The sequence below is a fragment of the Trichosurus vulpecula genome, chromosome 5 (genome assembly GCF_011100635.1).
Source record: "Trichosurus vulpecula isolate mTriVul1 chromosome 5, mTriVul1.pri, whole genome shotgun sequence".
Classification (NCBI taxonomy): Eukaryota; Metazoa; Chordata; class Mammalia; order Diprotodontia; family Phalangeridae; genus Trichosurus; species Trichosurus vulpecula.
Genome location: NC_050577.1, coordinates 17,737,856 through 17,761,092, shown reverse-complemented (window position 1 = coordinate 17,761,092; position 23,237 = coordinate 17,737,856). Strand labels below are relative to the sequence as shown.

General features: G+C 47.1%; 1 protein-coding gene across 5 annotated transcripts in view; it reads right to left on the bottom strand.

Moving 5' to 3' along the window:
• Window positions 1–23,237, bottom strand: part of SNX10 (sorting nexin 10) — a 63,449-nt gene that overhangs the window by 23,107 nt on the left and 17,105 nt on the right. For 4 of the 5 annotated variants that reach the window (XM_036761598.1, XM_036761594.1, XM_036761595.1 and 1 more), the window contains one exon: window positions 10,535–10,587. In XM_036761598.1, coding sequence (XP_036617493.1) covers window positions 10,535–10,558 — 24 coding nt within the window. In that variant the 5' untranslated portion in view covers window positions 10,559–10,587. Of the gene's footprint in view, window positions 1–10,534; window positions 10,588–17,666; window positions 17,754–23,237 lie in introns of those variants that run through there. The other variant, XM_036761596.1, reaches the window with a different exon arrangement.

The following is a 23,237-nucleotide window of genomic DNA, read 5'->3' as shown; positions in this document are numbered from 1 at the left end:
TGCAGCCCAGAACCTCCTCTCTGCGACATTCTCTGCTGCAGGATCACGTGGATTTCTGGCAGAAATGGTCCGAGCAGCTGATGCACTCAATCAGTTTAATAATCTTATTAAACATTTTAATGATTTCTCGGGCCTAACGAGAAATCAGCGATGAAAGAAGGCGGCACGGGATGACTAGAATTAACCCTTTCCCTCCAGCCCTCCCAAAGACAGGCATGGGAGCAGGGAGGGAATGCTGGATGAGGGAGGGCAGGGCTTGAAATCAGGTTCCCTCGACGGTCACTAGGAGGCCAGCTGGCTGCTGATTAACCAACTGCGTGGGCTTCGAGAAGCCATTTCTCCAAGGTCCAATTCCTTCATGCATTAAACAGGGGCAACATGTGTCTACCACCAACTTCACTGGGCTAGGAGGCTCAAATGAGATCAATTGGTAGGTGAATCAACAGACATTTATATGGAGGATCTCCTAGGTACCAGGCACTGGGCTGGGAGCTGGGGCCCTCAGGGATCTTGTATTCTCTCAGATAATGAAAGTCGGGTGCTTTCTAAACTAGAAATCATTACATTAATTCTCCATGATATTATACTTGCCTTCTGACTTTTCCTATTCAGACCTTTACTTAGCTTTGTCTTTTCTCCTCTGCACACTGATGCTTCAATAAAGACCTTGTCTATATAACTACTCTCCCTAACATGGATCACAATCCATTCATGTTCTAAGCTGTGGAATTGTCACCCACACTTCCCACAGGGGTCCACCAGTATGCTGGGAGCCCCCCACCCCTTCTCTTAACATCAATGGAGTCCCTACATGTGACATCCTAACTGAATGTCCCATCGGCATCTCAAACTCACCATTTCCAAAACACAACTCATTCTCTTTCCCCTCCAAACTCCCTCTCTTTCCAAACTTCCTGTTAATACTGAAGGCACCTTCAGCCTCCCAGTCATTCCAGCCTAGAATCTCCTGGACTCCTTGCCCTCTCTGGTGGTCAGCTGGCCAGCTGATAAACCTTGTTTTTTCTACCTTCATGACATCTCTGAGATACATCCTCTTCTCTCCACTCCTGCAGTTACCAGTCTAGTGAAGACCCTCATTTCCTTAAGTCTCACCATTCCAGGTCATCCTACACTCAGCCACCAAGGCTGGGGTCCTTAAGAGCACGTTACAGTTTCTTAAAGACAACTCATCACATTCTCCTCCTTCTGTATAAATCTTGGGCAGTGCTTGCCCAAGGCATATGATGAAACAGCCTTTGGATTGTCTGGCCAGTGATATGTCAAAGACTGGAACGGGGGTTCTTCATCCACTTGGTTTTCCTGTGTGGATGGTAAAAAACAAACCTTTCCCTGGACTCACAGGTTAACAGATGGAAAGCTCAAAGGAGAAGTGGGAGACACCTGGACCAATTAATTCCCTTATTCTACAGATGATGAAGCTTGGTAAGTCACACACAGGTAGCAAGAAAGAGAGGTAAGTTTCAAATCGAAGTCCCCTTATGTCAAGTCCAGAATCCATTCCACCGCACTTTTATTTTTGATTAATTATGAATCTAATTTAGAAGGCTTTGCAACAGTGTTCCTGAAATTAGATATTGAAACTGAAGGATCCCAGTTGCTAAGAAAAGCTTGACTAGAGGCTATAAGATATTCCTGGATGTTGTCCCAGGATGACATTTTATGGCACAATCTCAACTTCACTGCTAGCGAACAAGTGAATCTTCACAGGAACCTTTTTCTGATCCATCTTTCCCCAAGGTAAGAAAAAGAGATGACAGAATGCAGAAAAAGGTGGGTTTTCATCCTTGCACCAAATGTTTTCTTATTTAAAAGACTTCTTCTTCAGGCTGTGATTCTCATCAGACAATCTCTGGCAAACTTGATTTAACAAGCACTTATGAAGCCAGGCACTACAGACCAAAGGAAAAAGGAAGCAGGCCCTGTCCTTGTGGAAATGACATTGCTCTGAAGCCTGACAGCATGACTGGAGAGGTACATAAATACAGTCATTTTAAGCTATTAAAGCTTAACTTCACTAAGACCCTATATATAAAGAAAGATAAAGTAATTTGGGGGGTGGGGAGCACTAACCACTGGAACATCAGGAAACATCTTGAGGGAGACATCTTAGGATGAGCTCTGAAGGGAGTGAGGGCTTAGGAGGGTCAGAAGAAGCACATTCCAGGCATGGGGGTAGTCTGGGCAAAGGCACACAGATAGGAATAGTGGATTAGAAGAGTTTTGTCTGGAGTCTCTCAATCAATTGACAAATGTTTATTACGCACCTACTGGGTGCCAGACACTTTGAAACTCTGGGGAGCCAAATGAACTGGTCCCTGCCCTCAAGGAGCTTGCATAGTACTGGAGGATTTTACTCGTTCTCGGGAGGTTTGGGGATTTATATCTGGAAGGGACCTTAGGGTCCTTCAGGGAATCTCGGAATTAGATGGAACCTCAAAAGTCAAGGAGTCCACCTCTACCTGACCAGGAATCTCCTCCCACCACATCCCTGACAAATAGTTGTTCAATGTCCACAAAGCTGTCAAATGAGACCATCTAATCCCACTGCCTCACTTTATAAATGGGGAAACTGAGGCAAGCCCAATGAGATCAAGGGACTTGTTTGAGGCCAAACAGTAAGGAAGCAGATGAGCCAAAATTCAAACCTGAGTCTCTGTCCCACAGTCCAGGGTTCTCCTGCCATAGCATGGCCTCTTATCTGGCCCCTATAGAATCATGTCAGCATCCTCTCAATGCATCCAACCTGTCACGTTTGCAGTAACACACAGGCTTTTTTGGCCCTGAAACTAGGAATTCTGGTGCCTAGGGCCAATCCAGGCAGGAGCTGGCACCATAGAGGGCAGGCTGACCCCAGATGCTAATACTCTAGGAGAGGAGACAGCCAGTCCTCAGAGAACCAGCGCATGGGCCTGGGAGGCTTTTGGGGGATATGGATCAATGAATGGCACCAGGGTGACAGGACCCTAATGGATAAGACCTTGAGGGTAAGACTGCCTGCACTGCCAATCAGCTAGGAGCAAGACATGAGTTGCTTCCCAAGGAGAGAAAGCACTTACCCATGTCAGCTTCCTGGGGCAGAGCCCACACTAGTAGCATATCCAGGCTCTCTCATGAGATAGAGGCTAGAGGGCTGGACTTGGAATCAGAAAGACACGAGTTCAAATCCCACCTGAAATATTTACTCTCTGTGCGACCCTATGAAAATCACTTAAGCTCACCCTCAGTCTCCTAAAAATGGGGATAATAACAGTATCTAAACATTAACATATATAAAGCACTATGCAAACCTTAAAATGCTATACAAATGCCAGCTCTGCTGGAAAAACTGTGATTGGGAAAAAAGACTTATCTCCTGAGGTTGTCACAAGGGTGAGCACAAAGACCAGTCAGAGAGATGGGAGAGTGGCCTGCCTAGATGTGACAAGGGTCTAGACAAGATTCACGTCTTTGACCAGACAGGCAGAAATTGGTTTTGTTTCACCCTCACTCCCTCCTCCCCCTTTTATTCTGCATTTTTAATCTATTCCATCCCCGACAAGGCTATCTAAAGAGCTTCTCCCACTCCTGAATTCCCAGGGCCCTGTTCCTTTCACCCCCAAATCAAATTCAGCCTCCAAAACAGAATCTAGCTCTACAGCAAGCCCAAGTTTTCCTTCCAACAGGTGTCCTTTATGGGTGAGTAATTAGGAACCTAAAGTGCCCACTGGGAGAAATTCTTCGTTGGTTCCTGTTGGCCAGTTGAATTTAGGGAAGGAAACAGATTTAGAGCCATATGGGGCATGAGGCAAGTAGGGAGAGGCTGTGGAACTGAAACCCTAAGATACCAACCCAAGGAAGCCCAGAAAATGCCGGGCTGCCACAAAGCAGGAACTAAGCGAGATTCATTGTTTTTAAACGCTCCATTGTCAATCTCTGATTTTATGCCCTTTTTATGTTTCCTCTGGACTCCTTCATCTGCTTCCCCTGACTGAACCCTCCCCTCTAATAAAAGAAATCATTTAATTGAAGCCAAGCAGTACAGTGTCTGGGTCACCTCGTGTATACCGCATTCCACATCCCTAGCCCCCCACCCTGAGTTAGAGGAGACAAGCTTGCTACCTTCCTCATCAGATTTCCAGGACCAAGGTCAGTTATTCAATTCAGCAGAGTCCCTAGAGTTGTGTCTGCCCTAGCTCTACTGTCCTCGTTCTCCATCACTTGATGGAGTTTCCCCATGGTTCTCTGAATTATTCATCTTCCTCTTTTTCTGTCTGGACTCGAGATTTCCTTAGTGCAGGGAACTCCAGGTAAAGAAATTTCCTTTACCAATGCAGAGTTGTACCTACTCTGAAACTTAAGAGTCCTGGAAAGCTGCCCAGGTCACTAAGGGGCCACACAGCCTGGCACCCAGTAAGCACTTCATAAAATTTAATAATAAGTATTTTGTTTATTTATTATTAATAATAATAAATTAATAAATGTTTGTTGACTCTATGACTAACAGTCATTACATGACTTGAACCCAGCTCTTCCTGGTCCTGAGGCCAACTCTATGCTCTGCTCTATGCCTGCCCCTCATCCTTTCTTATAACATAATACTTTTCACAGAATTCAGCCAAGCAATCAACAAGCACTAATTAACAAACATTAATTAAACACTTTACTATGTGCCAGTGCTAGAGAGAGAAAGAAACAATAATACAAGTCTCCTAGAGACAGAAGGGAGGACCCCAGAGCGCACCTGGGCCAATCACTTCATTTTACAAATAAAGAAACAGTCCTGTAGAGGTTGTGCCTTGCCAAGGTCACATAGGTAGGAAGTAGCAAAGCAAGGATTCGAACCCACATCCTCTTCCTTCAAATCTAGTGCCCCTTCTGCTGCACCATTGGGCTCTTCCATCATGTCCATCAAGCCAAACACCTACTAAGTGCCCTTTTTATTCACAGAAGATATCTGTACACATTCCATCCACCCAGTATTTTCTGGCCAGATTCTCTCCTTCATTCATTTTGGGGCTCTTGTTCTTCTCTGCCCTCCCCGACCCAGTGGGAAGGCATCAGGCCAGGTACAGGCTCAGCCACACCCAAGTCCCTAGGCACCAATTGTGTTGGCAGTTTTGAGTTTTGTTTTTTCTGAAACTACAAAGTGCAGCATGATGAATATTTCATTATAGATAGAATCTTTCTTTCTGTCATTTTTCTCCTTGGGGAATACATTTATTAAGGAAATCTATGGGGCAAAAAGTATGAACAGTTTAATGACTTTTCTTATATAATTAAGATTCATTTTAAAGGTGCTTAGAAATAGTTAAGAAGGAAGTTCACAAAAAAGGGCAAAAGAAATATCTGTCTAATGGAATGAAATGCTTCAGGCATATGTGATTTCCACAGTGGGGTGCTCTCCCTCCCCGCCTCGGCCAATTGGAGCCCCTTCTAGGCTCAGATCAAATGAATAATGAATCCATCCTACTACGTGCCAGATACTGTGCTAAATGCTGGGGATACAAAAAGAGGCAAAAGACAGTCCCTGCCCTCAAGGAGCTTAACATCTAATGGAAGAGACATGCAAACAAACATAAACCAAACAAGCTGTTCTCCAAGAAGCTCTACATAATCACCTCCAGGACTAGGGGCTTTCCCCAAAACATACTTAAGGAAAACATCTCCAATGTGTGCAGGATGTCTCAGCCAACAAGCTAGGTTTCACTGTGGTCTCTGTATACCCAGCACGTGGCACAGGCTTAACAAATGCTTCCTGATTGATTTGACTGGACAGAGGCAGCAGATGAACGAAGCTGCTGAGTCCTGGGGTGAAGAGTGGAAGGGAGGGCCAGCTGGATTGCTTTGGCGAAGCTGTCTTCATCTCTTAACGACCCCAAGTTTCTCCATGGAACGCAGGCATATCTTTTTATATATCAATCTTCCAGAGCTATTTTATGGCCAAGAACAGGAGAAATGGAATCCCATGGTTTATCCTTGGGTTCACCCCCCCAAAAAAAAACAAAAAAAATGGAGAAGGGCATGATAGGCACCCTGAAATGCGTTATAGTTAAGGAAGCTTCCTGAGGGCAGGGGCTGCCTTTATGTATCTCCAGCACTTAGCAAAGCACCTAGTGCACAGTAGGAATTTTTAATAAATGTTTACTGAATGAACAAATGAATGAATGAGAAGAGGAGCAAAGGATGCCTTTGAAGGAATGAGCAAGGGGAGAAAAGAAGACAGGCCAACCAGATAGAGAGAGAAAGGAGAGGGGGAGGGGGAAAGGGAGAATTGACAGCCAGTCCATGTTTTCTGCCTGCATCCGCCATGTCTGCAGAACAACAGGAAGGCTCCCAGCACTTTGGCTGGACCCGCTAATATTCATGGCAGGCCAGGGACAGTATAACCAGAAAGAAAGCAGATGCCCATGAAATAGAGGATGGTTAACCAAGCTCTGTGGAATATGACTGCGCTGTAAGAAATGAGATTGCTGAGAAGCATAAGAAGACTTACATGAACTGATGCAGGGGGAGGAAACAGACAGGTTACCTACAACAATGGAAATGGAAAGAACCACCCCCCAAAACTGAAACTGATGCTGTGAAACTACAATGACCAAATGTGACATTGGCAAGCCTGGACCAGAGCCACAGGCGGGGGATGGTGGATTATAGGCAGCACAATGACACCACACACTCCCTGGAGTCCTGGGCATTTTGCTGACCCTTGTTAAGTTCCTAATTTCCAAAGGTCCACGAACAAACCGAAATAACTCTCTCGATGATCCTGACATTCTTACAAGCCTGGTAACTTTCCTGTGAAATGCTGTGTTTGGGTTGGCTTTATTTTTCCACCTAGGTTAAGTTTATCTGCTAAAGAAATAAATTCTCAAATGGGAAAAATGATTTGGGGGGCGAGGATGGGGAAAACAGCAGGAACTGTGGGAATGAAGCTCAGAGGATGGAAGAACTCTGGTCATTGCCCTTTAGAATCCTCAGTATCACGAGGCATAGGATGGAAAGCAAGGAAGGAAACTTTGTGTCTTGGAAAGCTCCCATGTGGTCTCCTTACTCAGAGGTTCCAGGCTGGCTGCCTCCCAGGAAGCACCACCTACCAGGTCCTCACACTTGCTTCATGTTGGCACAGAATTACACAATCTCAGAGGCCATCAAGGCCGATCCAGACCTGAACAGGAGCCCAGCCCCACCCCCTCTACAACCTCCTCTTTGCTTAAAGACCTCCAGGGATGAGGAACTCACTACCTGTCCTAGTTAATTAGAAAGCCCAAATTGTTAGGAAGTTTTCCCTTAAATTGGGCCAAACGCTGCCTTTCTGTTTTCCAAGCGCTGCTCTCAGTTCTGCCTCCTGGGGTCCAACAGAACACTGCTAATCTGCTTCCATATGACAGCTTTTCAGATACTGCTCAAAAGTTTTCATGCCCCCTTTATTACATCTCCTCTTCTGCCCAAATTCTAGATTGTCAGTCCAATCAGGGCTAAAATATTATGATGCTTAGAGTCAGAAATAGCCCAGGGGACAGCAGCCTTCACCAAGTCTTGCCCACCACTTGCAAACCTTTCTTTCCCCAGATTTCACGCCTCGTCCTTCTCCCCTTAGCCTGCCTGTCTTCCCCCAAGCAGGGCCTGCACTCAGATTCACATGGAAAGGATCTCGCTAAATTTAGACTAAAGTGTTAATGACGGTGGATGCCTCAATGCCTACCTTGCTTTATCCCAATGCAGAAACCACCTTATCCCCCAAGTGACTGATGCACCAATTACTGATGAGGACATAGTATTTAAGGCAGAACCTTCTCAGGATGTTGTAGCTATCTTGGCGATCAGAACTGTTTGGCGCAGCTAGGTGGCCCAGTGGCCTGGAGTCAGGAAACCCTGAGTTCAAATCCAACTGAAGATACTTCCTAGCTATGTGACCTTGGGCAAGACATTTAACCTCTATTTGCCTCAGTTTCCTCATCTGTAAAACACGGATAATAATAGCACCTGCCTCTCAGGGTTATTACGAGGATCCAATGAAATAATGATCATAAAACTCTCAGCACAGTGCCTGGCACATAGTAGGCACTTTAGGAATGTTAGCTATTATTATCATCATAGCAGAGGGAGGCTCCTTACCAAGGAAATCACAGGTAAAAATAATATAATAACTAAAGCCCTGCAAAAGTAACTTAATAAAAGCAACTGTCCTGGAGAAACAACCGAGTCCAAACCCAAATGAAACCACCTCTCCCTGGCAGCCCCAGGCTCCTGAGCCAAACAGAAACGCTCAAGCTGGTCCTCTCGGACCCTGGATTCTAGATTAAACCCCCCCCCCCACCCTCCTGCACAAAAGCCTCCATCAGAAGCTCATCTGCCACTCAGAGACCTGCTCCAACCCCCTCAGATTCCTGGCTGCATCTCCATCACTGGGAGGGTGGATTCAGTCTGGTCCCATGAATCATCTTTATTAAAATATGTGCCCATAATATTTTAATTGTAAATTAAAGCTTCACGCCTGGATGAGGCTGAATGCATTCTCATCTGGCTGAGGCCCTCGGCCAAGGCGCATTAATGGGAGGCTCCATCAGCCCCCACACCATTCTCGAGGGGAGGAGAACCAATGCTCTGGGTGCGGGGCGGGAGGCTCTGGCCCAACCTTTCACTCCTCTCCCTAAATATATTAAGGCAATAAAGCTGTTTTACCAAGGCAAGCTGAAGTGGTCCCCTGCCCCCACCCTCCAAAGGGGAAATGAAAGGGCCAAATTTCCAGCCTGGCATTGCCCAGTGGATGGCCCAGGGGTCTTGCTCCCAGGGCACTGGGAGGCCTGAGAGAAGGGTGGGCTAAACTCAGCCTGAATGGAGGAGATTGGGAGAATACAGAAGTGCTTTAGGCCAAGCCAACCCCAGCCTGCAGCCCGCTCTCCAGCAGGCACAGGGGCTTCCATCCAGATCTCACTCACCCTGCCTTCATCTGGGCTGAAATGGAGGCATGGGCACGGTGGGTGGGAAAGTATCTCTCCTATTTTAGGCTGTAAGAAACTTCACTAATGGTAAGGTGACTTCCCATTGCAGCTGTTCTCTGGGGACTTCACCCACACATGCAAATTGTTATTAAAAATGGAAGATTTAATTTGGAGAAGTAGACACTTAAGAGGACTTAAAACCAGCCAGGAGGGGGCTTGCGGCAGTTTTGGTCAGGAAGGAGCAACAAGGAGCTGTATTATGGGAAGCCAGGGGTGCTTAGTTACCACGAGGCTCCTAGGTGAGCACGGAAGCACTGGGAGTTGGGAGGGGCCTCCCCAAGGCATCGTTGATGGAGTTCTGGATTTGAACTCAGGACTTTCTGACTCCAAGTCCTGCCTTAGAAACCCACCCATTACCAGGGAATTGGCCTCAATTTCTTTGATCATTTTAAGTCATTATAGAAATTATATTAAAGAAATCACAGCGTTATAGCAATGCTAGCAAGTATCATCACTGGCCCATTTTACAGGTAAGGGAAGTGAAGCCTGGCAGGGAGGGAGTTACTTAGAACCCCAGGAATGAGAGCTGGACAGGCCTTTGAAGAGGACTGAGCTCAGCTCCCCCCTTGGCAGATGAGGCTTAGACAGGGGAAATTACTCATTCAAAGTCACAGATTCAAGAGTGGATGGATGTGAGTGCGAATCCTGCTTTTTGGCACTGACCATCGACCTGATCTCGGGCAATCCACGGCATCCCAGGGCCTCGGTTCGGTTTCCTCATCACTTAAAGCTGGACACTGGACTAGACACCCTCTGAGGGCCCTCCCTGCTCTGCATCTGAGATCCCAAGGCGCTTGATTTCTCTGAGCCACAGTCTCTTCACCTTTAAAACGGAGAGAATCCTCAAGGTAATATGACCTTACCGGGCTATTATGAGTAAAGTGCTTTGGAAACAAACACCACCTGCAAGAACCTAAGAAATGTAAAAGAATCACAGCCTGGAAACTGGAAGGGACCTCAGAGAGCATTCAGTCCAGGCCCCCACTTCACAGATAAGCCAAGTGAGATCCAGAGAGGTGATGGAGCTTGTCTAGGGTCCTGTGGGTCACAGGTGCCCAGAGGTCGAGCTGGAAGGAGCCTCGGAGCCCATCTAGATTATTCTACTGATGAAAAGCCTGCCAGAAAGGTGGAGTTGTCTGCCCAGGTCACATAGGCAGTCAGTGTAAGAGGCCGCATTTGAACCCAGGTCCTCTGACTCCACATCCTGGATTTACTGCAGCAATAAAGGAGATACCAATGCCAGGCCAGGTGCAAAACGTGAGAGAAGGCATGGGACAGCCTGGGGGCCGAGGTCCCTTGTTTTTACCCTGGTCATCGAGTCCAATGCCCTCATCAAACAGATGAACAACGGGAGACCCAAAGAGCTTCAGTGATTTGTCTCTGGGCATGCTGGCAGCAGGACTTGAACCCAGATGCTTGGACCCCAACCCTGGCATTGTTCCCCATGTACCCCCTGCCTTGCAGGTGAGAACAGCCTGTGGAGCCTCACGAAAGGTCTCCCTGTAGACTATTTCATGATAGAAAGGACTTACTGTTTTCTTCTCCTCCGGAAACATCTTCAGATCTTTGCCCGATCAATGGGAATCTGAAAAACAGGAGAAGACGTGCTAAGTCCTTGGGAACCACACTGATGTCATCGACTGGTGGCTACATAGCAGAGCCATAACTAATTTTCAATCAAGGAAGCATTTATGAAGCTCCTACTGTGTGCTGGACTGAAGATACAAATGCACAAGGAAATCAGTCCCTGTTCTCTGGGGGCTCCCCCTACCAGCACCATCAGCCAGAGAAGTGTCCTCCAGGAAGGCCCAGCAATGGCAGGCCCAGATCCTTGGATCCTTGGGAGAACTGGGGGGAGGAGGCATGGCACAAGGAGGCTGGGAGGGTTGATCACGTCCCAAAGTGCCTGCCAGATGGTAACTAAGTCCCCTGGGGCCTTCAGTCTAAAGGACAGCATCTCTTCTTGGGGTCCCATTTCCTGGGGAGGGGGGTGGGGGTAGCATCATAGGAACCTAGATCTAGGACTTTAAGAGGCCTCAGAGACTAGCTCCTTCAAGTTCTTTCATTTGACAGATGAAGAAACTGAGGCACAAAAAAGTTAAATGACTTGACCAATATCTCCTACCACCCTGGCTCACAGACTAGACAGCACCTTAGAGGTCATTTAACCCAATGCTTTCATTTGACAGACGAGGAAAGAGGGGCCCAGGGATTTGACGTGATTTTCCTAAGATCATAGCTAGCTGGCAAGAAGCAAAGTTGAGATTCCAGCCCGGGTCCCTGACTCCATATCCTATGGCTCCAAGGGTATGTTGCACCTGGTCCCTCACGCCCTGCCTTCTTCCTCCCTGGACCGCAGGCATGGGAATTAGCCAGAATCCCCATTGGCCTGTCTGAACTTTCTCCTGTCTAGATCCATCCCAAGCTTCCCCAGTGGCTTGGCCTCAATGCCAGGCTCTGCCTTGTGCCCAGGTCTGGCCCATCCCACACTGGCCAATGACCGGAAAGAGTTATTGGGGAACAGCAACAAAGAGCATTATAACCACAGCTAGGAAAGGCTGGAGCCCAGGGCATCCAGAGTCAACCGTGACTGGTGGAGCCCAAAGGGAGGCAGAGAATGACCAAATGGGGACTGGGAGGGAGGAAGATTTGAATCCAGGCCCAGAGTTTGGGTCTGCTTGGGTCTTGGCCTGCCAAAGCCTCAGTCTGGGGTCTGGAGAAGGACAAGAGACAGGAATCAGGCAGTACCAGTCCTGAGACTGGCAGGGAGAGAGAAAGGCTGGGTGGGGCTGTCTTTAAACCTTGAGAGAACAGAGTCCCAGGAAGGGGAGAGGCCTCTGCTCACATTCCATGCAAGGCCAGGAGAAGCACAGCTTTTCAAATATCTATAACTTCCTTATTGTTTTGTTATTTTTACTGAAAAACCAAACATTGTGCGTAGGTTTCCCCGGCAGCAGAGCAGGTGCGAGTTTTGGAAACCAACACCTTATTGGGTAATGGGCATATCTGGAGAGGAGTCCAGGTGGAAAAGCAGGTGGTGGGAGTAGGTCAAAGGAGCAGATGAATGAGCTCCAGGGCTCCGCTGAGGGAGGCAAATGGATCCCAATCAGCCCTAGGAGGAACCCCAGGGCCATGGAATCCACCCCTCTGTTTTACAGGTGGGGCCTGAGAGGTGACATGCATGGCATGCCCACCCAGCGCCACAAAGATCATGTCATACACTCAAGGACAGCCAGCCTGGAAGTGAGCAGCATCCCCGCCAGAGGCCCCTGTGCCATCCTTCCTCAATTAATAAAAACTCTAGAAATAAAACCAGCTACCAGGCACTCTGGAGAGGCAGCTCCCTACCCTGCCCCCCACCGCCACCCCCAGTCAAGGTGGAACACACAAGGAGGCCATCCACACATGCCCATGTGACTTCTTCCTCTAATACAGAATTCTCTACCAACGGCCCTGGGAGCCAGCTGTCTGTCCAATTTCACAGCATCGATCTAGCTCGGAAGAGCCTAAAACCGAAGGGGGAATCCTTCACAAGCCAGAGATGCATGTGAGCCGCCGGTGCTATTGTTGAAACGACTCTGGGATGAAGCAAAGGAAACCAAAGCCCGAAGTGGTTTCATAACATCCCAAGGCTCTACAGTTGTTGACTTCTGTGAGCTAAAAAAAAGATGCTGTAACAGCATCTGCATAAAATTGGGAAGCCTGGGAATGAGCCCACCCATGTTTGGCACACAGTAGGAGCTTGACAAGAATGAATAAATGAAGCACAGAAAATTATGATTTCACGTAAATGAAAGAGCAAGCTTGAAGCCATTGATGTTGCCTTGGTAACCAAGAACAGGAAATTCAACTTGCTATTAGAACATACCCATCCTGCCTCCTCGGTGGCTGAGGGAAGGGGTGGAGGGAGGGAGAGAATTTGGAACCGAAAATAAAAATTAAAATTCTTTTAAAAAAAGAACATGCCCATCCTATCCTTTCTATTTGAAGGGAAGAGTTGAAGAGGGTTTGATGGAGAGCAGCTTTTATTACACTGACAAAGCACTTTAAGGTCTGCATTTGCAAAGCACTTTGGGTAAATTATCTCATTTGAAATGAAGTAACTCTGTGGATTGAGATTAATTGGATTCTGAATCTAGAGTCAGAGGTTCTGGGTTCAAATCCAGCTCCTGCCACTTAGCACTGTGCATCCTTGACCAAGTCATTTATCCTTCCTAGGTCCTGTAAAATGAGGGAGTCAGCCCTAAATCTATGATTCCTGATCATCATTCCACTCAGCATTTATTAAGCACCTACTCAGTACATTCCACTTGGCACTTATTAAGCACCTATTCCATACACAGTTAGTTGTCACGGACACAAAATAAAATGAAACAAATGCAGAAATCACAGGCTGGGGAGAAGGGTGCAGCCATGGATAGATACAGGTACCCTGCCCCATTTCCAGTAGCTTTTTCTGTCACATCCAAGCCTCAGTCCGGATGCCAGGGATAGGGACAAAGCAGGGCTGACAAACCATCCCAGGAGGCTCGGAGGCCAAGAGATTTGCCCACGGTCACACAGCTCTGAGTATCAGAGGTGGGATTTGAACTCAGATCCTAAGGCTCTTGGAACAGCATCCTTCCCGTAGCCCCCACCTTGGAGGCCTCCTAGATGTCCAGGCTTAAGGTTAAAAAGCCAATAGGCATCAGAGACCAAGCTTGGATTCTTTCCCACCCAAATGGCAGCCCCAGCCCCTGCCCCTCTTTTTCTGACTTCCCAGGGTCTAGGGAGGGCAGAAGTGGGGGAAGGGCCAGCCTGAAGATTCCTCCCATTTTGAAGATGTTGCAAAGCCCTTGGGAGTAAGCTGGGCTGTTCAAGGTCTCCCAGGAATCATCAGGAGAAGCAGGAAAAAAAAACCAACCTTTCCCACACAGATAAACATCATTGCATTAGGCCTCGGCCTTTGTAACCTGGAGTCTAAACGGGCACAAGGTTTCAAGTCTGAGGCCCGGTTTCCCAGGCCTCCTTCGGCTCTAGGCCAAAATCCCACCTTCTGTAGGAAGACTTGGCCAGCCCCTCCCTCGGTAGGTTATTTCCTGTTTCTGCCTGTCAGTGGCGTATCTGTGCAGAGTGTGGATGTTTGTCCCCCCTTAGACTGTAAGCTCTGGGAGGAGAAGGGCTGTCTTTTGCCTTTCTCTATATGCTCAGGGCTTAGTGCAATGCCTGGCACATAGTAGGCTCTTAATAAATGCTTACTGGCTTCATCGCTTGCTACGTGGGTGACTTTGGACAACTTGCTTAATTTCCCTGAGTCTCATCTTCATCTGTGCAGACTGCATCATGCCGAGTCCCTTTGAGCTTGGAAGCCCTGAGTTCCAATCCTGCCTCAGACGCTTACTAGCTCTATGGCCCTAGACACATCACTTCATCCCTCCTAGCCTCAATTTCCTTATCTGTAACATGACAATGATAGTAATAATAGCCCCCAACTCCCCGGGTTGTTGTGCATATCTAATAGGATCAGGCATGTAAAGCACTTCATGCACATAGACATCATCATTGTCACAGATCTGTGGCCCTGGGATACTTTAGTCTCAAGATTGTAAGTCTTGTACACACACACACACACACACACACACACACACACACACACACACACACGCACGCACACGCACGTGCACAAGCACGTACATACACACATACACACGCATGCACACACGCACACGCATGCACACGCCCCAAAAGCACAGTTTCAAGCTTTACCCTCGAGGCTGGAGAAGTAGAAACACTTAGAGCCAAAGATGTCCAGAAGTGCAAGTGTCAGAAATCAGAGTCACAGAGGAAGCAGCTGGGCCATCTGGCATCTCTGTGCCCACACGCTTATCAGACCTGGATGGAGGTCACTCTGGCCAGGCTGGCGGAGGGCAGCTCAAGGGCCGTCTCCCTTGGGCCGAATTCCCAGGGCTGCTTCCAAGGCTTCCCCAATCGAGGGCCAAGGACCCCCTGCCCCAGAATGTGGGAAGACTCATCTGGTCTCATCCTAGCAAAAGGCTGTCTTTGTGAAAAGCAAGGTGCTATCTCCCTAGGACCCAGACATGCCCCTGCATGCTGGAGCCTTGGAGTCTAAGGAAGGGGGGAATTTCTTTGGGAGGGAATTGTCTGAACTACTTATTCAGAGCTGCCTAGAGGCAGTATAGGGTCCGCTATCTTGGGAGCTAAAAGTCTTGGGTTCAAGCCATGCCTCTGACACTTACTAGCTGTGTGACTCTGGGCAAGTCCCCAACCTCTCAATGCTGTGGGTGTCTTTCTGCAGCTCCTTAACCTTTTGAGTGGTATGGACCTCTCTGACAATCTAGTACAGCCAGTGGACCCCTTCCCAGAATAATGTTCTTAAATGAACAAAATAAAATATATAGAATTACAAAGGAAACCAGTTACGTTGAATTACAGGTATCAAAATAATCATAATAAAGCAACTTCACCGCCCCAGATTAAGATCCTCTGCTCTAGGACTACGGGTTACAAAGCAGTTGCTAACCTCCACAGGTGGAGAGATTGTCCTTACCTGGGAGTTTCCCTATACCAGCAGTCCAAACCCTCTTCATGAACATGCCGATTCCCTTTCTGTCTCCACCAGGTCTCAGGGGTGTGCCTTCCTCCACCTGCACCCAGTGCCCATCTCCTCTGGTCTTCTCTGGCAGACAGCACCTTCTACCATTCACACTCTCATTTTCAGACTCTCCCGGTCAATGACTCCTTCCCTTCTGCTTACAGACAAACCCGCTCCTGCCTCCTGCATCCTTCAGAAACCTTCCCATGACCTGAACCAGCTGGCATTGGCAACCTCTATCTCTCCTCCCTTTCTCAGAGAGAAAGCCTCCACAAGCCAAGCCTCCAATTCCTCTCTCGATGGCTTCTAAACAGAACTTGGGGTGGATAAGCTGAATGGGTGAGAGTGAGAAGGTGAAGATGACCCTGATGGGGTGAGATTGGGTGGCAGTGAGGGTATGGGGCCTTCACAGAAAGAGGAAAGAGAGGGAGATGTTCTTTTTAAGATGAATTGAGTCTGATAGGCCAAGGGGACCTCCAGCTTAAGATAACCAAAAAGCAGCTGGTGATGAAAGGCTGGAGCTCAGGAGAGAGGTTAGGACTGGTACACAGATCTGGAAATCACTGGTAGGAAGAGGACAGTTGGGCCCACCAGAGAAGATGAGATTGCCAAACTGGTGGAGAGAGAGAGAGAAAACGATGGCCTGGGGGCAGGCCTTGAAGGATGCAGTGTCCTGAAGGAAGGTCCAGCTAAGGAGACAGGAGCATCAGGCAGGCAGGAAGAGAACCAGGAGTAAGGAGCAAAGTCCAGAGAGGATAGACCCCTTTTATGAAGGGGATTTGTTCTATGAAGTTTAGATTCAGTCAAAGGGCTGCACTTGAGGACCTAGAGGGCCACATGTGGTCTCGAGGCTGTAAGTTCCCCACCCCTGGGCTAGAGTATCCCGAAGGAGGAGATCAATGATGCCAAATGATGCAGAAAAGTCCATAAGAATGGAGAAAAGACCATTGGATTAAGCAATTAAAACACTTTTGATAATTTTGAAGAAAGCAATTTCAGTCAAATGATGAGGTCCAGAGTCTAAAAACACCTTTTCAACATTCAAAATGTAATTTACTAATGGCAGAGATGGTCCTGGGCAGCTACGTTGGCACAGTGCATAAAGCATTGGGCCTGGAGTCAGGAAGACCCAAGTTCAAATCTAACTTTAGATACTTAATAGCTGTGTGACCCTGGGCAAGTCACTTAACCCTGTTTGCCTCAGTTTCCTCATTTGGAAAATAAGAGGGAGAAGGAAATGGCAAACTGCTCCAGTATCTGCCAAGAAAAGGCCAAATGGGGCCACGAAGAGTCAGACACGACTGAAGACGACTAAATAAAAGCCACAAAAGAAATGGTTTCACTTTGTATTTGTATACCGGCACCTAGAACATACTAGGTATGGAATAAATGCTTGTTGATTGTACTGACTGAGGAAATGCATAATGATAAAAACCTACTTTTCTGTGGCATAGGTAACTGGGGAAAAACAAAGTACTATTTGAGTAAAGAAATAAAGGGATGAATAAATAAATGAATGAATAGGTGAATAAACAGATGAATACATAAAGGCAGTGTGGCTCACTGGAAAGAGCCCTGGATTCATATGTAGAAGAGCTGGGTTCAAATCTGCCATGTTGGACACATCACTTTGCTGAACATTGCTGAGATTGGCTGGAATGGCCCTGAGCTCCCTTACAGTTCTGAATCTATGACTTTCTGCTCCATCTGCATTTTTAAATTATAAGATACATGTGTGAGATATTATTTATGGCGCCCTCCCTCCCATCCCCAACCCCCAGACCACAAGCTGGGAGCTGAGGGTCCAGGAGCCCTCCGTGCTCTTTTCATGCTCTAAAGTTCAGGACTCCTAAGCCCCAGAGCATGGCCAGGGCCACCTGGGCCTCCAGGCACAGCCAAAGCAGCTGGGGCAGCTGGGGCAGGAGTCAAGAAACTCGGCTAGTGAAAGAAAAACCCCTTTTCAATGCCTCTTAACCTTGGCATCCGATCAACGAGCCAAAGTTCAAATCTGAACCACAGAAGGGAACACCCATATCCACAAGATCAGAGAGTCCTTGACCTATCTTTCTTACCACTGAAGCCTACTGATGCTCGACATCCACCACTCTGACTCTTCACAATTATGGTGGGGTCCATATCTGTGGTCACACTGTATCACCAAAAGGTTACTGGAACTAAAGTTTGTTTGTTTTTTTTTATTCCAGGGAGCACTGACCTATTCCCCAAAGGTAAGCTCTCCTCCCATTCATTCTGGACCCACCTCACTGTCCACCTGCAGTGTTTGTTCAAGATCAACACACTGAAGGACTGTGTCCATGAACTGCCCACCCAACTACAAGAGCTGCCAACAGACTCCCCAGCATAGGATGACCCAGAAAAGAACAGGAAAAGAAACCAAAAAGTATCCCCTTCTCCAAAATTCAGTGAATGGCATTTTAACCAATTTCACAAGCTCCCCGAGTAGAATTCTAAGATGATGGACAGTGCCCCCGTCGAGTCATCACTAAGCATTCATTAAGTGCCCACTATGTGCCCAGCTCATGGCACAAGCCCACTTAGCACCTCACGATAATTTAGAATATAAGATCCAAAGGGCCCCTAACTTTGAAAAGTTATCAGGAATCCCGGCCATTTTTATGACTTCTTCCAGCAGTTTTATAACTGATTTCTGAAAGAAAAAAACACAGAGCTAGACATCAAAGCTACTGAAGTTTACCATCTCCTGGTGCACAGCCAGGGCCCAATTTAAAAACACTCTGAAGAGAGAAGCAGCATGTTACAGGAGAAAGCACAATGGATTTGGAGTCATAGGGCCAGGGTTCAAATCCTAACGCTCTGTTTCCATGCTGTAGATGCCCAGCAAAATGTAAATTCCTTGAGGGTGGAGGCTTTTTCCCCCTATTCTGACCTTGGCTTCTCCCTCTCTTTCATCTAATCAGTGGCCAAGTCCTGTCCTTTCTACCTTCGCAGCCTCTCTCCTCTGACACCTGCCCCCACCCTGGTGCAGGCCCTCATCACCTCACCCCTGCAGGTGGGGCTGCCCCCTCAAGTTTCTCCCTGCTCCAAACCATCTCCACTCAGCCACCAAATCAACTTTCCCAAAGTGCAGGTCCGCCCATGCTACCCCCCACTCAATAAACTCCAGTGATTCCCTATCACCTCCAGGATACTCTAGCATTCCAAGTGTGTCATAATCCGGCTCCTTCCCACCTTTCCAGCCTTTTTACACCTTACTGAACTTCCTGGCTTCCTTCAAGTCTCAGCTAAATTCCTGCCTTCCAAAAACAGCCTTTTCCAGTCCTCCTTAATCTTACTGCCTTCACTCTGAGATTGCCCTCAATTTATCCTATCTATATCTTATTTTTTGCATGGTATCTCCTCCAGGAGACTGGAGAGTAGGGCTTGGTTTGGGGGTTTTGGGGGGGTTTGCCTTTATTTGTATTTCCAGCATTTAGCACAGTGCTTGGCACACAGTAGGCTCTTAATAAATGCTAGCTGACTCACTGACTTACTGGCACACAGCAAGCTCTTAATAAATGCTAATTGACTAGCTGGTTTATTGGTACTTTGTAAGCATTCAATAAATGCTAGCTGACCAGCTAACTTACCGCAGACACTAGGAGCTTAATAAATGCTGGTTGATTTTACTTGATTTTGAGTGCCCAGAAACATTTTTGTTGGACTAAACTCGTGTTTTCACTGGTCCAGAGAACTCGGGGAAGAAACTCTCTCTACCAATGCACATACTCTGTAATTTATAGCCTTAGAGAACCAAGACCCTGAACAAGGTTAAATGAGAGGTCCAGAGCCACCCAGCTTCCATGTATCGGGAGCCAGACTCAATTCGGGTCTTCCTAACTCTGAGGTCGCTTTCTGGCCACCATGCCAGGCCATCTCTTGCCTTGCATATGGTGGCCCATAATAAATGCTCCTACCAGAGCTGGCTTGTGGAGACCCGGGGAACACAAGGGGAGGCTTTCTTGGCCCCGGGAGGCTAAAGTCACAGCAGATGCTATGTAACCAGAGGCTGAAGGGGGCAGAAAGAGATCCCTGGACTCCTGTTTCTATGGAGGACTGGGGGAGGGAGATTATGTGCAATGGGATATTTTCTCACTTCTGGAACATGATAATCCCACATTTACGAAATCGCTGACTCCACTGTATCAGCCACTTGAGCCCTCATTTCAAAGAGATTTCAGTTCAGTGTATTACAGAAGACTCTGGAAGTGCTCAGATGTTGAATTGTGGAACACTGGCATATGAATGTAATAGAATATTCTTGCATGATTACAAATGATGAAGAGTGTCTTCTCTTCTCAATGAGAGGGGGAGGGGTGGAAGAAGGGAGAGAATTTGGAAGTGAAAATAAAAATTATAAATTAAAAAAAGAAATAATGAAGAGGAGGAATTTGGAGAAACCAGGGCAGATTCGTGCCTCTCCTCAGGACCAACACTGGTTATTAGGATTGCCCAAGAGTTTGGTTTCTTTTCACTTATATTATTGTGGTCACTATATGATAATCATTACTGGTGGAACTAAATTCAGTTGGCTTCAATAAACATTTATTAAGCATCTATTATGTGCCAAGAACTGTGCAACTGTAAGATTCTTAACATCTGGGGCAGCTAGGGGGGCGTAGTGACTAGAGCCCTGGAGTCAGGAAGATCTGAATTCAAATCCTACCTCAGACGCTTGCCACTTACTAGCTGTGTGACCCTGAGCTAGTCACTTAACCCTGATTGCCTCACCTCCCCCCTCCAAAATAAAAGATTCTTAACAGCTGCCTGCCTCAGTCTCCCCAACTCTCAAATGGGAATAATGATGATAACACCTAACTCATAGGGTTGTTATGAAGATCAAATGAGTTAATATTTGTAAAGCACTTTGTAAACCTTAAAACTATATAAATACTGGTTATTATTAGATAAAGAGAGAAAAACAAAACAGACCCTGCCCTCAAGGAGCTCAGATCTACTCACTGGACAAACTAATACGTAAATACAGACATGAAAGATAGTATGGTGTAATGGTTAGAGAGCTGGCCTTAGAGCCAGGAAAACCTGGGTTCAAGTCCTCCCTCGGACTCACACTGGTACCTCCTTAAGACTATGCACTTCGGGGCAGCTAGGTGGTGCAGTGAATAGAGCACCAGCCCTGAAATCAGGAGGACCTGAGTTCAAATTTGACCTCAGACACTTGGCACTTACTGTGTGACCTTAGGAAAGTCACTTAACCCTGATTGCCTTACCTCCCTCTTCCAAAAAAAAAAAAAAGACTATGCACTTCAAGGAAGGTGCAGCCCCAGAACTGGTAGAAAGGTTTTCCTCATTCCCTATGCCAACGGAATCACAGCTATTCATTATATACATGTCATTAATGATATCTTTATTATTAAAAATCGAGGAATCTTGTTAAATAGTTGCTATGACTTGGGACTCAACTCTAAGCTAGTTGTAGCACAGAGGTAAAAGAGACATTTGTGAGCATTTAGTCCAATCTCCTCATTTTACAGATGAAATAACTGGGGGCCAGAGAGATAAAGTCAAGGTCACACAGGCTGAAAGTGGTGGAGCCAGAATTTGAATCCAGGTCCTTCCCAAGTCTGGCATTTAAGAGATCGAGAGGGTAGCAACATCGATCTAACTTTGATACCCCAACTGTTAAAAGCTGGAGCTTGGCAGCTTCCAGTCTAGGGCTCTGGTGGGAAGTTGGGCGTTGCCACATCCCTTTCTGGAGAGGAAGCATCAAGCCTTCTTCCCCACCCGCAGCTGTCTGCCTCTCATGCTTTATCATGCTCTGAGCCGACTCCGAGCTCTCAAAAGCTTTGCCAGATTTCTTTAGCTCCCTGTGGCATGAATAACTTTTCTTTATAAGCTTCCTCTTGAAGTCACCCTGGGATAACGAATCAATGCCCATCCATCCCAGCCAGAATCCTGGTAAAGGAGTCCTCATTTATCAGAGTGCCTGAGCTCAAAGGCAAGCGTCCAGAGAAGGAGGGAGTGCCCTGATTTTTCATAGACAGAATCAAGAAATCACCGAATGTCAGAATGGAAAGGACACGTGAGCATTCAGCGTTCGCTTGAAGACCTCCAGGAAGAGGGGACCCACCACCGTGCCCAGGCAGTCCATCCCACTTTGGAAAAAGTGTCAGCAAGTTTTTCAACTTCAAATCAGCCTCTGGGAATTTACAAGGGCTGCAAACAGTTCTGCCCTCAGGCTGAGCAAAGCTAATCTCTAGCGGACATTTCTTCTTGGGGATAAACATCTTTTGGTTCCCTGCACCAATGACTGATGAAACTCGATGTCTTTCCTCAAAGTGGCGCGCTGAATGGAAGCCACCCCCCGGCAGCGATCTGGCCAGGGCCGATGCCAAGGGACTCTTACCTCCCTAGGACTGAGCACCGCGACTTTCCAAATCCAGCCTCAGGCCTCACGAGCTTTCTGGACTCACTGCGCTTGCAGACCCTCGGTCATCTTTTTCTGACGGTGGCCTGCTTTAATGATTTGGTTCCAGCCTCTGCTTTTCTGATCCATTGCTTACTGGCCTCCTCTTTCAGTGAGAACCCATTTATTTCGGCCTTGGCTATGTTCCCCCTCAGTCTTTACTATCTCTCGCTTTGAGACCTACAGCTCTCTTAAAATGTGCTTTAAAAAAAAAAAAATCACATGGGGCAGCTAGGTGGTGCAGTGAGTACAGCACCGGCCCTGGAGTCGGGAGGACCTGAGTTCAAATGCGACCTCAGACATTTGACACACTAGCTGTGTGACCTTGGGCAAGTCACTTAACCCCAATTGCCCTGCCTTCCCCCCTCCAAGAAAATAAAACCATATGGACATTCCCAGGTTAGCTCAGATGGGCACCCAACAAATTTGAAATAAGGGTATCCATAATGCAAAAATTCTAAATTTCAACCTTGTCCCACCACAATCTCTGTTTACCTCAGTTTCCCCAACTGTAAAAGTGGGGATAATAGCAGCATTTACCTTACAAGGCTCTTGTGAGGATCAAATGAGATACGATTTGTAAAATGCTTAGCAGAGTGTTTGGTACATAGTAGGTGCTTAATGAATGCTTGTTTCTTTTCCCCCCTCTTCCCCTCTTCCCCTCTTCTATGACACAGGACAAAAACAATTTCAGAGCAATTTATCTAAACGAGACAGCTCCATCCCAGATTATTAAAAATATACAAATATGCATATACACATACACATATATACATTCGCATTTTATCAGAAGAGGCCTCAGATGCCATAATCAATCAATCAAGTAGGATTTTGTAAGTGCCTACTATGTGCAAGCCACTGTCAGTATGAGACACGAAACAGAGCTGATATCAGTGAATTAAGCCTCCTTGGACAAGTCAGAAGCCATTCTAGGCTCAAAGAATAAAGACTGGAATAGCCCCGGAGCCTGGATTTTTATTGATACAGAGACCTCCAGGGTGAAGAAACTCCTCCCCTAAAGCAGATCGGCCTCTTAGGGAGTAAAAGAGCTGCCCAGCACTGAGAGGTCAAGGACCTTGTCCAGGGTCATGCGGCCAGGATGAGTCAGACGCAGGACTCAATCCAGGTCTTTCTGATTCCAAGGCTTGCTCTCTACCCACTACCTCACACTACCTTTCTTGTAAAAGATAATAAAAGA